This window comes from Staurois parvus, unplaced genomic scaffold (assembly GCF_062004578.1).
Source record: "Staurois parvus isolate SC_StPar_1 unplaced genomic scaffold, SC_StPar_1.0 ptg000226l, whole genome shotgun sequence".
Lineage (NCBI taxonomy): Eukaryota > Metazoa > Chordata > Amphibia > Anura > Ranidae > Staurois > Staurois parvus.
The window spans coordinates 5570218-5587178 of record NW_028318022.1 but is presented as its reverse complement, the minus strand read 5'-3'; the positions used below and the strand labels follow the sequence as shown (position 1 = coordinate 5587178).

General features: G+C 39.3%; 1 protein-coding gene across 1 annotated transcript in view; it reads left to right on the top strand.

Moving 5' to 3' along the window:
- The window catches only part of CLN8 (CLN8 transmembrane ER and ERGIC protein), a 28636-nt gene extending 16612 nt beyond the window's left edge, over positions 1–12024 (top strand). The window contains exons 3-4 of the mRNA XM_089679528.1: positions 3209–3300; positions 10800–12024. Coding sequence (XP_089535654.1) covers positions 3209–3300; position 10800 — 93 coding nt within the window. The 3' untranslated portion in view covers positions 10801–12024. The remainder of the gene's footprint in view (positions 1–3208; positions 3301–10799) is intronic.
- The last annotated feature ends 4937 nt before the right edge of the window (positions 12025–16961 follow it).

Below are 16961 nucleotides of genomic sequence, written 5' to 3'. Positions count from 1 at the left end.
CTCTTTATCCACACATTTGAGGTAGATGGGGGGGCAGTCCTCCCCACTCAGCTATTGTATCCTAGTGAGTTTTTCTGTTGACTAGATGAATGTAGTATAACTATAAAGTTTCAAGCAGACCATAGATGGATCGAAACTCTGCTGGTTCGGCAGAGACTGGCCAAGATTTGATCCATCTATGGGCAGGTTGGTTGTACTGAAGTCAATACATCAATCCACTTCTGTCCAAACTGCCTGTTGGATTTTATTTCATGTGATCACTGCCAGTGGCTATAACCACAGGATAATCAATAAATAGTACCTCAGCACACCTTACTCTTAGGAGAATATCCACTCTATCAGAGTGGATATAAACCCTATCAGAAAAGTGACAGTTTCACCCTTGAAAGTAAAATTATTCTAACCAACCTTTTCTATCACCTGACTATCAAACTCCTATAAATCAAACCCTAATAGAAATCACTCCTATTCCAACCCCAACACAAATAAATAATAAATAAAAAGTAAATGAATGTCCAAAATATATGTCCAAAATATACGTCCAATCAATAGTCCAAAAGAAACTTTCTTAATCCAGTGTTGAGCTTCCAATTCTCCTATCACTCTTCGCGAACCTCAAAAAAATAAAACTATAATAGTGTATTACCTTCTATAAATAATTAACTGTGAAAATACAATATCCGTGCAAATAACTGCACCAAAATACATTAATTCAGCTGTGAAAAAACAAGTGTATCATGCAAACAGCATATCGTGTACACTCTAATAAGTGAAAAACAAAAAAATATATATATATCAATAAGTAAAAAATATTTAAAAATTATACACCCATTAACTATTTGTGAACAGTCCAATTCATACGGTGAACAATCTGTGATCACCTCCAACTAGTGCAATTAAATAATTACCTTCAGGAAGTAATGATAAGCTTGTCATTATCCTTGGTCAGTAACCACTTTCCAACTTTCAATCACTCCTGTGGCCAATCCTCCATAATCCTCATAATAAATAAATATGTATATATATTTGTTTTTTCACAGCTGAATTAATGTATTTTGGTGCACTGATTATTTGCACAGATATTGTATTTTCACGTTTATTTATAGAAGGTAATACACTATTATAGTTTTATTTTTTTGAGGTTCACAAAGAGTGATAGGAGAATTGAAAGCTCAACACTGGATTAAGAGAGCGTTTCTTTTGGATGTATATTTTGGACATTTATTTAATTTATTTGATTTATTTTTTATTTGTGTTGGGGTTGGAATAGGAGTGATTTCTATTAGGGATTGATTTATATGAGTTTGATAGTCAGGTGATAGAAAAGGTTAGTTATAATTATAGCCACAGGTTGCAGGAAAGAATTGCTCAATTCCCTCACCTCAATTCAACACAGTCAGTGTTCATGGGGGAATCCCTCCCATGGAGCTATTGTGTTCTCCTGGCAGGGGAGGAAAGAGATCTGTCTCTGTTGGGAGAACACAGTGATTATTGTTAGTGGCTACAGTCGCTGGCAATAATTGCATGAAAAATGTGACCGGCTTGTTGTGCCCAAGTCATACAACAATCAAATTGGGTACAATCAGCCTGCCTTTTAGATGGTTTGAATCTCTGCCAGAACCTGTCAAGATTCAAACCATCTGTGGCTGGCTTAACAGCTGTCGAGATACGGTATCAGCCACAGAAAATCTTGTTTTTGAAAAAGTTGGCCACCTTATAGACTTGTGTTAGCAAAAGGTGCAACAATGCAGCAGCACTGTGTAGCAGAGCAGACAACCGCTTAGCTTTCTAATGTGAAAATATGACTGCCCACATGCACAAACATGAACGCATCGTCACTCACAACTCCCTAGAACAGGCTGTTGATCAGGTGATCACTAACAGCCAGTCACAGTGATCACATTTATTGGAAATCCTGGAAACCGCCTCCAGCATAAAGAACCCTTTTGAAGGACCAGCAACAGCTGATAAACTGTTATCACAAATTAATAAGATTATTTACACGCTGTCTTGGATTTTCAGAAATCCTCCGGTACCCTCTCACCACTGTCGCCATAAGCTTCCAGTGTGGTGTGGGTTAATAGAACTGAGGGAGCTCTGAAAGGCACTAATCAAGAGTGCCTGACTATACCTACCCTTTCCGCCCAGTTCCTCCGGTACTACGGCCTCTGTGAATTAAACATAATCTATGAATGGACAGGACAGACTTTTCAATCATCCACCCATCCTCCATTCATATATCTTGTTTCTTTCATAGAATTCATAGTACAGCTTCTATGAATTGAGGTGCTAGGCAGAAAGGGCCAGCATACTTGGACACTCTTAATGAGTGCCTGTCCCAGCTTCTGCAGTTCTATTAACCTCTGCTATAATGGGAGATTAAGGTTTGGAGGCCATTGGAGAAGGAAGGTTTTGGCTAAACCAATGACACAGCAGCACAAGGGACACATCACATTGAAGGCAAGCAATATCCCTTTGTACTGTTTTTGTTTTCACGTATGTGTGATGCGCAAGCATTTGTGCGTGGATGCTCATTTTTATGTACCTTACTATGTGTGGCAATGCAAAAGCCTGAATGGAGCCATTAAGCGTCTCTTCAGCTTTATTGCTACTTTAAATGTTTGTTTTGGCCAAGTTGACCTAAACTAACTATTTCCTACACGAAGGGGTTCATCCACTGGGATCACTGTATAAACTGCATATATCCTTAGCTATATACAGTATACAGCCTTGTGTTACATAGGAAAATAAACAAGAAATTAATGCAAAGCTTCCTCTAATTGGCTGAGGCAGGGATTGTGACATCATTCACCCACCTCTTCACCTCAGCCAATCAGAGGAAGACTTGTATTCATTCATCCCCAGTGTGGGTCCATTGGTGATTAACGCAGGTGTTCTGTTATTGAAGTGTACAGATCAGATTTCTGCCACTTTAATTTGCACTGGGACTGGTCGCACGTGTCAATGTAGCCTTAGCATGTAAATAGCTGACAGCTTCACATTTAAGTCTGTTTTGAATATGAAATGTACATTTTTTTAAAAAGTGTTTCATCAACTACAAGATATTAACTGGAAACCTTTTCTTAAAATGTTTCTTTTATTTCAATTTTTCAAAGTGAAGTTAATATTTAATTTCTCTTTTAATCAGGTGGAATTTGCAGTGCTAATTTCATTCTTTTTTTTCTTTATGCAACTTTTGCGGTTCTAGGCGGGCTGGTCACACACTTTATTTTGGAAGGCAAATCAGTGGCTTATGATTCACATGTTTCACTGCCGTATGGTCCTTACTTATCACCTCTGGTGGGTATCGATTTACAACTGGAATCGCCTGGTGACATCTGTATCATTGGCTTTTATTGCATTTTTCTTTACTGGCTTAGCTTTAGTGACTCTTGTTCTGAATCCATATTGGACCTACAAAAAGACCCACCAACTGTTGACGCCTGGTGACTGGAACTTTCAACCAGCATCTACAAAGGTGGTAGTCAATAGTGGCGTTACCTTAAAGAAGTATAAGTAAAAAAACACACAGCAAATTTTGTATGATATTACAAAGACTGCAGTTTTAATGTAGTACTGTGATGAAACATGTTGTTAATATGGTTAGTATTGTCTATTCGAAATGTATGTGTGTAGCCATATGGTATTTATTTAATACTTCTCAGTTACTACAGAAACTGCGCTGTGGCTTAACACATTTTAGGTTTTTTTTTTTTTTAACCTTTTATTAGTATTCATTTGCATAAACACAGCCTAGATATGTATAGTACATGGACAGAGAATTATCATTTTAAAAAGGTACAGTAACATTCTAAAAAAAAAAAAAAAATATTTACCACAACTTGCTTTAGTTTTTATGCATTTTTCAGCGTGTTGTCATGTACTCTCTCAAGTTATGTTCCCAGCATATAGGGAGGTGTAGGAATAGCCTGCCATTTTCCACATTTCGCTACACCAGGAGTACATGGCCTATTGCCAGGGAGGAGTCGCTGTAACCATACATTTATATGTATCGTGCATTTTTATGCACTCTCATTGACTGACTTCTGTTGGCCCCTTGATGTACATAAGGGATAAAAAAAAAATACTCAAATCATTTTCTATGGCCTATTGCAACACATATGTGAACTAGACCCATTAAAAATAATGGTATGCCATGTAGCATGCGCTTTAATTTGTTGTAACGCACGATTTATGACACACAGGTGTGTACAGGTCCTGACTGCATTTAGGCAGTGATTCCTAATATTGTCTTGTACAGTAGATTTTTGTAGCTGTCTGCCTCTGTTCTGTTTCTTCCTGCAGCAAATCAGATCTTTATAGAGAACGGAAAAGGAGGATAAATTGCTAAGGGCAGCTCAGACACTAGTCATTCATTTAAAAAAAAAACATTCAGGAACTTATGGTAAATAGAAGCACATTTTTAATTTTATGAGGCTACTGGTTTAGAACTACAATGCTATGATCTAAAATGGTTTGCAGCTCAAGCCCAATCTATGCAAAGCAGCCTAGTTTACTTTCAAGTAAGAGAAGCCGTAAAACATAAGCTTTACAGTGCCTGAAAAGGTTTTTGTATGATACAAAAGTAGTTAAAGTGGAACTAAAGACAAAACTTTTTTTTTTTTTTTTCTTTTTAAATTTTATAACACCTGTCACGTTTTTATCACTGTCTGTCCTATTTACCTATTTTATCATAAAAAGAGAAAGTAAAAGAAATCCCAAATTTTGGGTTGTCCCCAGAACAGTAATAGAGGGAAAATCTTCCAATGAAGAGACTAGTTCTAGTGACTTTGGTGTAACAACTACGGATTCCCTCACTTTGTAGAGATTTCCTGTTTTGGCTACACGGCAAAGCGAAGGGAGATTGCTCCAATGAGACACAGATGGCAAAAAATCTAGTGGAAAAAGAAACAAAAACCTCCTGCGCTCAGAGACCCAGATCAGAATTCAACAGGTTGAACCATATATGAAAGTTCATCCGGTGGCTGATCAAAGGTTGTGCTGCTCTAACACAAGGCTGGGGAAGCCCAATAACAGCTGTAACAAAGAACACAAACAAAAGCACACCAACCTTGCGCATTACCTCAGTGAGTAAAGGGTGAATTTATTAAATTGAGATATATATACTCACAAAAGTAGCAATATTAAAAGCATATAAAATCCAACATCAGCGCAGTGGATAGCAAACACGTGCGGGTCCCATCGAGAGGGGAGACTGTGAGGAAGAAGGGATCACCCTTCGAAATGCGTCAGCTTCATCCTGAGAGTCTCCCCTCTCGATGGAACCCGCATGTGTCTGCTATCCCACTGCGCTGATGTTGGATTTTATATGCTTTTAATATTGCTACTTTTGTGAGTATATATCTCAATTTAATAAATGCACCCTTTACTCACTAAGGTAATGCGGACGGTTGATGCGCTTATGTTTTTGTTCTTTGTTACAAGGTTTATAATCCACCCTTGCTCTATCAAAAAAAAAGTTTTGCCTTGTTTTTATGCTACTTTTTAACCATTATTTTAATTGAAACTTGAATTCCAGGGAAACTGCTAAACGCACAGATAAAATATGAGTGAACTGTTGTTCTTAACAAAAGAATTGTTATTCAGTTCTCCTAATTTTGAAATCTGGACCGCATCATCAGGTTGTTGACTTACTTTTTCTCCAGCGCAGTTAGGCCATATAGTATGATCACCAGTCTACCTCCAGCCTGCTGCTTGCACAGTGAGGGAGCATCATCACATTGTTGAAGTCTGGATTAAATACCGGTCTTTTATAAGGACTTGGAACTGCACTTTATATTTTGCAACGCTACAACTAAACTATTAGTTCTCTTTCACACAGGCAGATTGATGAGGTCCGCCTGTTCATTTTTCAGGCGGACCCTGTCGGACCATCCATTGTCCTCTATGGAGCAGCAGATGTAACTAGACGTGTCCATTTACACCTGCCTGCATCTGATCTGCTAAAAACAGACAAATGGGAATCAATTCCCCATCCGTTTAGTGGATCAGATGGCAGTCTGATGTTAACAGGTAGGTGATCTGACTGCCCATAGAAGAAAGCAGGCTATTGCCTTGTCCACACTGCATGAGCGGATCCGGACCTGCCATCTGTCTGCTCAGTGGGGATCAGCAGGCAGATGCCCCGATGAGCAGCCGGACCCGCTGGTGAAGTCTACCCATGTGGAAAGGGCCTTACTGTAATGATTTCTCTGAGAGATCCAGCCAACTTGAAAGGCAAGTAAATAATAGTAGTTAAATCTCAACTTTAGGATTAAGAAAAAAAAAAGGGGGGACTGAACCTTCTACAATAAGATAAGAGTAAGCAAAAAGACATATTTCTGTAATTGAGCGGAGAGAGTCGAGTGTAGAAAAGTTCATAAGGGTGAAGATCTGCCTTAAGGTGAATTTACCCCATGCAGTGTGAGGTGGGGCCCACTGCATGGATGTTTACAAATAAAGTTCAGCATAATGTTTTCCCCCCTTCACAGGCTCAACCTATTGCTATATCTTTTTTTTTTTTTTTTTTTTTTTTTTTTAGTGTGCTCTCTTCACCGATTTTACCTTTTTTGTGTGAAGAACAGCCTAGTGCCAGTGCCCTACTGGGGATTGCATACTTGATCTCCTTCCTCTTTCTGTGCTATTTGAGTGCTCACACCTTTACTTGCTCAGTGGTTCTAAGGCACATAGAAGAATGGGAACAGATTTTATTTTGGAGGCCACTCTGCAAGAAACTAAGGTTCTCTTCAGCTTCTTGCTGTATGATGACGTGCCAAATAAAAGCAATATTATGGTTTTAATTTTTTTGATTGGATGTAGAAAGCAAAGGACCAAAAGTGGTGCTGGTGAAAAAGTTTAATCGCCCAGGCAAGACTGTAATAGCTGTAATGCTATTTATGATTTGCAGTCATCAAATATGGTCAAGTTTCTGCATGAATTGGCCCTGACATCTGCTCCTCTGCCCAGGATACGACCTGACGGGTTGTAGCCAGTGGCTCCTGCTGCTCTCAGCCAAGCCTGTGAGAGGAGAGCGAGAGTAGTACAGAGTTGCAGCATACAACCCCGTTTTGGCTGCAGTTCTGGTAATGAGGGAGTGATTGAAAAGCCAATAAAACCATTACTCAACCACGTATACTGCCCATGTAAGCGAGATCATAAAGAATATGTAAACCATCACCTTGTAAAATAAAAAAAAAACCCACTCTGTTTAAAATATAAATGAAAGACAAAACATTTGTATATACATATAGCAAAAAGGTTTTTATTATATATTTATTTTTTTTATAAGTGATCACATGCCTTCTGTGCTCAGCTGCATAAGGATCCCAAGGAGGAGAAAGAGCAGTACACTGATTTTCCCAGTGGCTGTGAGTGTGTGTGGCAGGGGGTGTCGACACAAGCCTGATCATTGAATTAGTTTCCTGCACAGCCAGAACACTGACCATGCAGTGCTCTCATGTCTAGTGTGGTTAGTTTTTAATAGCAAAGCAGGGGGACTGGCAGGAACACTTGGGCTTTCGTGCAAAGGAACAATACAAAGAGAACAGGATACTTTCTCTTACAAGTACATGCTACAGCAGACACATATCAGGAATATGAAATGTTGGGGTTACATATTCTGTAATGTATTAATAGATGCAGAACCTGCATTTATTTGTGTTTTTTTTTTTGTGGTGTTTTTTTTTGTTTTGTTTTTTAATCTCTTCCTGGAGTTCATTTTTATGTTCAATATATGACTGCAGCAATAACACTGTTTGTAGCAACACATAAGGTACGCCTCACAAGAAAAAGACTTAAGTTACCAAAATTTAAAATTACTAGTCAAATGATAGAAAATTGCCTTTTTTAATGTTTAAGCTCAATTATTATGTTTCGATATTAATAGAACAAATTGCTTTTGTTTTACTTGTTTATTTATAACTATCATTTGTTAAAATACTACTGTTTCTGAAGTATGAGGACCAATTTAAAAAAAACAAAAAAACACAGGTCAGTACGCACAATACAATCCACTAGTGACACTTTAATATGGAATATATTAAAATATTCTTATTAATTCCAGGAATACCTTGTATTCTTGACTTGGAGATTTACTTAAAAGTATTAGGACCAGTTCACACCAGAACACCATGCAAGAAATGCGCTGCCCTTTAGATCTGCATGTGAGTGGCAATTTATTGTTAATGGCACCTGAAATGGAGATCTCAAACGCAGTGCTAAAGTTCCATGCAATTTTAGTGAAGTGCATTTTTAAAAAGTATTGCAAGCACTACTTTTGCCACAGTCCAGTGTGTTTTGCATTGCGTGGGAAACCTGGTGTGAGTGGGCCCCTAGCAACACACACATGCACACGTTGAGAAAGTTTGCATAAAAAAAGATTGAAGATTTACAATAGTTATCCAAAATGAATTCCTGTTTATATATTCTATGTGCACATGATTGGTAACTGAAGTGACTTCTTGTTTGAGTGAACATTCTTGAATCCTTTAGTAAATGAACCTCGGTCATATTAAAGTAAACTAGACAATGAAAGATGCTACATCTTCTTATTTGATGTTTTTTACATATTCTTATGTGATGTATATAAATTGGGAAGACATGAGTATATAGCTCCTTGTATTTATGGTACACTAGTATTTTGTATTCATAGAGACGGTTGGGTTTCTGTATTGGCAGCATACAATTGGCCATCAAACAAAAAAATTTACAAAGTAAAGTCGAGTGAAAAGGATCAAAATTCGGCCGGTTCAATAGGGATTGGCCGAAATTTTGATCCATGTATGGGCAGGCTAGTTCTACAGAAATCAAAATACCTTCCCGCTGTCAGAATACAAAGACTGTTCTTAAAATGTTCTTAAACCCACAACAGTAAAATCAGTCTGTATATGCAGTAAAGCATGTTTGATATACTCAATATAGAACCTAAGGGGTTAATCCTCTGCATTGTGTAAAAATGCTGTTTGATCCTGACTTCTCTGATCCTCCACTTCTTACAGTGCACCCCTCTCATCTCCTGATAAGACATATTGTGTGGAGTCACTCTGCACATGCTCAGTTTGGTATGTATTGCTAGAGAGGTGTTTTTTATTTTTTCTTGGGAGAGTGCATGTGATCAGCACAGTGCCAATTGGCACTGTCCAGACAGAGGTCATGGATCCTGCATCCTTCTAGAGCAGAAAGAAAACTCCTATAAACTTTAACCATTCAGTCATTCTAAAGATGACCTAAGGCAGGATTAACTCATCCATGCAGGTTTCCTACCCTTTTTACATGCAGTATCAATGTACATTAAGGCCTTGTGCACACAGGGCGTTTGTGCAGCCACTTTTAGGGGCATCAGGTGTTCTCTTTTTACTGCTTCCAAACAGCCCTCCATGTTATCCATACACACATAGACTTTTAGTAGCAGTAGTATTTTTCAGCAGGGAAAAAAAAACCCAGGGTCAGCGTGTCTAGGGGCAGCAGCGTTTTGGCAGAAAAAAAGCTTGATGCGTCTAAATGCATGTTAATACTGGGTGTGTTTTAGCACTTGAACGTTACTTCATTTCCATGGCCAGAATACATTTTCATTTTGGCCAACGAAATGATTTGATGCTTGTAAACGTGCCTAAACACTTGTAAGTGTAATTTAGACACTTTGGGCTCGTTCACACTTGACTGTTTTACCAACGCTTGCCCCTATAGTGTTTGGCAAGCGTTGGTCCGGCGTTTGCGGAGCGTTTTTTAACTCTCTGCAAATGCCGCATGCGTGGTTTAGCGGCAGTTGCTAGGCGTTTGCCGAGCGTTGCAAACGCCTATAATAAAGTTTAAATGGTGTTACCGCTCCACAAACGCCCTGCAACTGCGCCCCATAGACTAGAATAGTAGGCTTCAACGCCTCCTGACTCGACCAGAGGTGTCCATTTTGCCGTGACGCTAACGCTCCCGTTAGAACAGCACCATGTGCTGCAATGTGCAGAATTGTCAGAGGCGTTTGAGAAGCGGTAAAAACGCTTCCCAAATGCCTCTCTGCCGCCTGCACACAACGCTAGTGTGAACGTAGCCTTTGACAAGTATCTGCATTTTTTTTCTGCCAAAAAGCTACTGCCAAGAGGAGTGTTTTCAAAATGTCCTGTGTGCATGAGGCGTAAAATGCAATGTCATTAATAGGCCTTTTAATGCATGTCTACGGATCAAATCATTTTTTAAGCACAATGCACAGGTGTAAACTAGCACTATTCTAGACAGTGGCTATAAAATATATGTATGAATGGACTTTTTTCAGTTTGGTATACACGTTTTGGGGTTTTTTTTTCTGTTCAACCAATAGGTTGAATGAAAAAAAAAAAAAAAAAGCTGAAAGATCCCCACATCAACATAATGATATGGGATTCAGGAATCTCTCCTGTTGAGCTATTGTATTCTGACAGGGGAACTCCCCCACCAAAACACACTGATCAGTGCTTCCATTGGCAGCAAGTGCTGATCCACTGCTGGTTTTCAAGCGTTCAACAGAAGCCGAACAGAGCAGCAGTACATGTACTGAAAGTCAGCCTGTTATTGCTGAACCAGACAACTTTTGGTATGTATGTACTGGCCTTAAGGCCACATTCATACCCCATGCAGGGACATGCATTTTTCTAATGAAGGGCTCTGCAAGGGGACAAAGAAACAATTGTTTTCTTTGTGCCCTGTTAACACCACACCTTTTGTGTTGTGTTTACCTTTTTCTACACTGGTTAAAAAAAATAATTTCATGATGCCAACATTGTGTTTTGAACAGGGTACATAGAAAACCATTTTCTTTTGTGTTCTTGCAGACATCTGCATTAGAAGAATGTGTGCTTCTGCATACAGTGTGAATGAGCCCAAAGTATTCGATGCAAGTTGAATCTGCGCGGTTTCCATCACTCTTTTTATGTGCATATGAAGTGAACAAGGCCTATTTTGATGTGCTCTTTCATCCTGCACAATTGCAGAACTAAGCAAAGGGAATTGTATTGTGAGCTTCCACCTGCCTGAATATTTCTTAGCTGTCTGTCATGGGGTAAGAGCATGTAGTAAACTGTCCTGGTGGCACTTTTCGGCAGAGGAAAAGCAGCTTGCTGCTGGTGGAGGGAAGAGTTGCATTAAACCAGGAGAAAGTGTGTCTCTGTTCAAGCCCAGTGTATAAGAATTTTTGTAATCTAGTGTAACAAAATCTTGACTGGAGTATTATGATTTCAAACACACTTCTATGAATTACTCTATTACCAACTACTTTTTCTTTGTCTAATGTACTTTTCTCGAGTTTATTAACCTTTCAAAAGCAAACAGAAGTGGATGAGCTCTCTGTTTTAGCCACTTCAAACGTCACTGAACTGTAGAAAGTCTTGACACTGTATGAATCAGTTTGTTGGTTTAAAACGGATGAAGTATGATGTGGAAGTCGACATCTGGAATCTGCAATATTATCTCAAACCCTGTTTGCCACTCGTGTGTGAACACTGGGTTTTCAGACCACAAATTCACTAGATAGCCCCTTTCAACATACACTTATGAAGTGTTGCATAATGTAACTGATGTCAGACATCTTGGGTAACATTTTGAAAATCGTGTCAATATTAACAATAGTGTGCTTATACTGTTGCATTTGTTTTGTTTTTTTTATATACATTTTTCTAAAAAAAAAAATATATTACCCTTTTAACTAGTTACATTCTTTCATTTCTGGACTGCCCTAGAAATATGAAATAAAGAATTATTGTAAGCAATACTTTGATACGTTTTAAAACTATATATATTTTAAAAGTTTGTTCCGTGTTATGGAAAACCAATTCCCAATGGTCTTTAAATAATGGTGCACATACTTCTAATAGGTTTATTGCTGTTTATGAATGTCTTCCATTTCAGTGTTAAAATGTTTATTATATTAATATACAGTAATGCTGTTTATTTTTCCTTCAAAATAAATGATTTCTGACATCTGTGACTAATCATATACAGTGTAATGGTTTTCCTACTACAAATATTCTGAAATAAAACCTGGTTTACAATGCTAATAAAGCCTTTCACTTTTTTCTAACTATTGTGCATATATAATCAGTAGCCAAATGTGTTTAAAGTTGCTCAGTCTGGTTGTGAATTTACAAAATGTTAAGAATTTTCATGTATGAAAATACACCAGTGATATCAGGAGTGCCCTGGGAAGGACTGGGCCAGCAGAACTGGATTGGAGGCCCTAAGTAGAGATACTTTTTTTTTTACCATTCAGACATCAGTCAGAGTAGGATCTGTAGTCAGTGACACATGCTGGGCATTATATAGCTACCTTCTCCATGTTCAGGCCTACCTTTACAGCTTCTGGCAGAGGGAAGTCTTCCATCACCAACTTTCTTTGTGGCTCTGAGATTTAAAATTACCAAATGCCAGGATGCACAAAGGAAGCTGATGCCAAAAGATTTGGAAAGGTGTGTCACAATAAATCATGTTCTCTAGGAACACTCATCTTTCATGTCTGCCAATCACTGTGCCACCATGGCACACTTTGGTATGCTCTTCTTTTTTTTTTTTTTTTTTTTTTTTTTAACACCGCAGATATCTTTTGCCTCCATGAAGGGGCTAGTTGGTTGTGCCTGCCGCCCCCCCGTCCAAAGTTTCCTAGCCCTCTCCTGGGAGTGCCCCTACCAGGAGGTGAAATTGGCACTTAAGTGGTAACCCAACTGGGCAGCAGTTTTTGAATTTGCATGCTACATTTCCTCAGTAGGAAGCACCAGTGCTACTTTGTAGATGCACTGTTAAAAAGGGTCCATATGGGTAATACATGCACTTTTACACATCAGATCATTAGGAAAACTACATTATAGTTGGATCAGGAAACCTCATTTCCTACTTACATTTTGTAGCAATTAGAATTCTGTAGCAACCTAGCCATTCAATATCAGGCCAAGTTTTGTGTGTATGTAATAAATATATATATATAATCTCTTTTGGGGGTTCTGAGTAATTTTCTGGCAAAAAAAAGGCTGATTTTTACATTTTATATGAGAAGTATCAGAATTGGTTTGGAAACAAGTGGTTAATCAGCTGGCATGTACTATATCCTCACTGGGTACATCCATACCTGTGATCTACGATGCTGCCACAGTGGAGAAGAATACTGTAAATAGCGCAATTGATAAAAATTGATCAAAAGCCTTAAAGTGGTTAACTCGGTACAAAAAAATCCACAGCTAGCATAATACCACCATGTAGTGCATTACTAAACACAAAGGTTAACTGTGGGGAAAAAAAAAAACCAAACACAAAAGTATACTCTGGAGGATCATATTCACATTCCTACTATTGGCGCAGCTTTATCTGATATTTGCCCGTTCCGGCCAAAGCAGATATCATCTTTGCGGAAAGCTTTTTATTCCTTCACCTGTACTTCCGCCCTTTCTTTTGTATCACTGTGAGAATTTGTTATGGAAGAGGTAAGACAGTACAGGGAAATGTCAAACCTAAAAATTAATCAGATTTTGAATATCACAATCTTAGCTAAAGAGCAGCAGGCACTACAGCCTACATATCATTTTACTTGGCAAAGAAAGAAAGCTTGGCTACTTGGAAGTAAAATTAACAGCTTCCTTTATCGCCCTCTATAATTTAATTACATTCCGTCCATTCTATTCTGTGGTATTCCATACTATCAAATAAGAGCTGAATTCTTTAAAACAGACTGCTCTCACACTGGGCATAATTAATACAATAACAATGAGAATACTTCGTAAAATATTGTACAAATTCCAAATGCTCCTATTTGTACTGTCACATATATACTTTAAAAAGTTAAGATTTATAGTATTGAAATTGATATGGTAACACAAAGGCCGAAGTATTGATTTTGCAGTGATGGCTAAGGGAAAGGGGGAAGCAGTGATAGCTATGCTGGATTTTAAAAGGTATTATCAGGCAGCTAATATCTCATGGATAACTGATTGGACTTATAACAAAGTTAATAAAAGGTTGAAAGGAAACAGAGTAGGGTGGGCTTGGATAACATGATTTGGATCCCACATCACTTTTGAGAATTAGCTAATAGCTCTAAACCACTCCTGTGTCTTTGATAATGCAAATGTTTTTCCTGTGCATATCTCGGGTATACCAATTACTTGTCAAGGAGACTAAACCTACAACATCCCCGTATTTAAGAAACTGGGAGAATGATTTCAGTGTAGGACCTAATGAGCATCAGAGGAGGAAAATACTTAGGCATGTTTTTCTGAGATTGACTTGAGTGACAGAATTGTGTTTAAGTTACTAGCTCAATATTTGATTCCTATAAGAGCTGTGAGGTTTAGGCCGGATGCATTGCCCCTGTGTTGGAGAGAATGTGACTTGCCCATAACCTTTGCGCATATGTAATAGCATTGCCCCAAAAATACGGGTCTTCTGGCAAAAAAAAAAATAGCTTAAATAATGGGTAAGCAGAGTCCTGGAGATTTTTGTTCCATAGCATGGAAAACTCCCAGTGGCCCAGTATAAGAGTATAAGAAGTCTTTTCCCAATCTGTCAAACTAAACCAAAGGGCTTATCCCAAAGTATTGGCATACACAAAAAAATCCGTAATATGAAGGAATGACTTCAGTAAGATTATAGGTGTCCGACAGAAGAAATAATGCACACATGGTAGGATTCTCTGGAGAATTATACATTTATATGTACATGCATCTGGAATATGCAGTTCAGTTTTGGGCATCTATTATTATTAGTATTATAATACAGGATTTATATAGTGCCAACCGTTTGCTCAGCTCTTTACAATATAAAGGGAAACAATACAGCAACAATACAGTTCAATACAAGATGGTTAGGAGGGCCCAGCTCCTTGGGGCTTACAATCTAAGAGGGAGGGTCTGGTGGTACAAAAGGTAATAACTGGGGGATGAACTGATATGAGGAATAGAAGATTCCGTTATTAGCTGAAGGCGGGATAGTCTTCCCTGAAGAAGTAGGTTTTCAGAGATCGCCTAAAAGTGGGCAGAGTAGGCAATAGTCCGATAGATTGGGGTAGAGCGTTCCAGAGGATGGGGGAGGCTCTGGAGAAGTCCTGGAGACGAGCATGGGAGGAGGAGACAAGGGCGCTAGAGAGCAGGAGGTCGTATGAGGAGCGGAAAGGAGAGGACAGTTTGGGTGATATTTGGAGACAAGATTGGGGATGTCATTTGGGGCAGAGTTACAAATGGCTTTATATGTTGTTAATGTTTTGAATTTTATTTGTTGGGCAATGGGAAGCCAGTGGAGGGATTGGCAGAGAGGGATGGCAGATATGGAACGGTTCGTAAGGTGGATGAGTCTGGCAGCAGCATTCATGATAGACTGAAGAGGGGATAGCCTGCGATAAGGTAGGCCAATGAGGATGGAGTTACAATAGTTAAGGCAACAGATAACAAGGGAGTGAATAAGTTGCAGTGGTTAAGAAAGGGAAATCTTGGAGATATTGCTGAGGTGAAGTTTACATGATTTGGACAGTGATTGGATTTGGGGCAAGGACAGATGGGAGTCTAGGATCACACCTAGTACCCTGGCAAGAGGGGAGGGACTGATGGTTGTATTATTGATCTTGATGGAGAAGTCAGTGGAGGGGGCACGGGCTGGAGGGAATATTATGAGCTCAGTTTTGGAAAGATTTAGTTTGAGGAAGTGGAGTGACATCCATGCCGATATGTTTCTTAGTAGGTTAGTAATGCGAGAGGAGACTGAAGGGGCGAGGTGTGGAGTAGAAAGATAATTTGTGTGTCATCAGCATAGAGATGGTACTTAAAGCCATGGGAGTTTATCAAGTGACCAAGGAAGGAGGTGTAGATGGAGAAGAGAAGTGGTTCAAGGACAGAACCTTGAGGGAGTGGAGAGGAGGAGACCGTTATAGGGAACGCTGAAGGAGCACTGTGATAGAACCAGGAGAGAGCAGAGTCTCGGAGGCCAAGAGAGTGGAGTTTTTTGAGGAGGAGGGGATGGTCAACAGTATCAAAAGCCACAGAGAGGTCAAGTAGTAAGAGTGTGGAGTAGTGGCCATTAGTTTTAGCAGTCAGTAAATCATTAGTGAGTTTTAGTAGGGCAGTTTCAGTGGAATGTGGTGAGCGAAAGCCAGACTAAGGGTTCAAGAAGGTTGTTGTCAGTGAGGTAGGAGCTCAGGCGATTGTAGACTAAGTGCTCTAAGAGTTTAGAGGTAAACGGGAGCAGGGAGATGGGTCTTAAATTGTTCAGGTTGGTGGGGTCCAGCGAGGGCTTTTTAAGTATGGGAGTGATCAGTGCATGATTTAGAGGGGTGGGGAAGGCACCAGTAGAGAGGGAGAGATTGAAGATGTGAGTGAGGGAGCATAGGACAGAAGAAGAGGTTGACCATAGTAGTTGTGAGGGGACAGGATCCAGGGGGCAGGTGGTGAGACTGGCTTCTGAGAAAACTGTAGTGACCTCTTCAGTAGTAGCAAGGTCAAAAGAGGAAATTGTTGAGGGAGGTTTAGTATAAGGTATGCTAAGTGGATAGATGTCTGTGTAGCGGAGATGCCACTACGAATTGCATCAATCTTGTTTTTTAAATTATTTGCAATCTCGTAAGCAGTGAGTGAGTTACTGGGTGGAGGTGGAGAAAGTAGAGTTAAAAGTAGAGAAGAGACGAGGACTGGATGACAAGGTATTAATAAGAGTGACAAAGTAGGCTTGTTTGGCAGCATGGAGTGAGGAATTGTATGTTAAGAAAGCAGATTTATATAGGGTGGAAGCTTGGTGAGATTTGGTTTTATGCCACAATCGCTCCAGTGCACGACTGTCACTTAAGATTTCTGGTGTCGTCAGTCTGCCAGGGTTGTAATGGTTGGGGCCTGATACTTTGTGTAGTTAGAGGAGCAAGTGAGTCTAGTGTGGATGAAAGAGAACTGTTGTAGACAGCAGTGGCCAGGTCAGGGCAGGACAGGGGAGAGATTCTATCACAGAGGTGATCAGTTGCAGAGTGGAAAATAGAA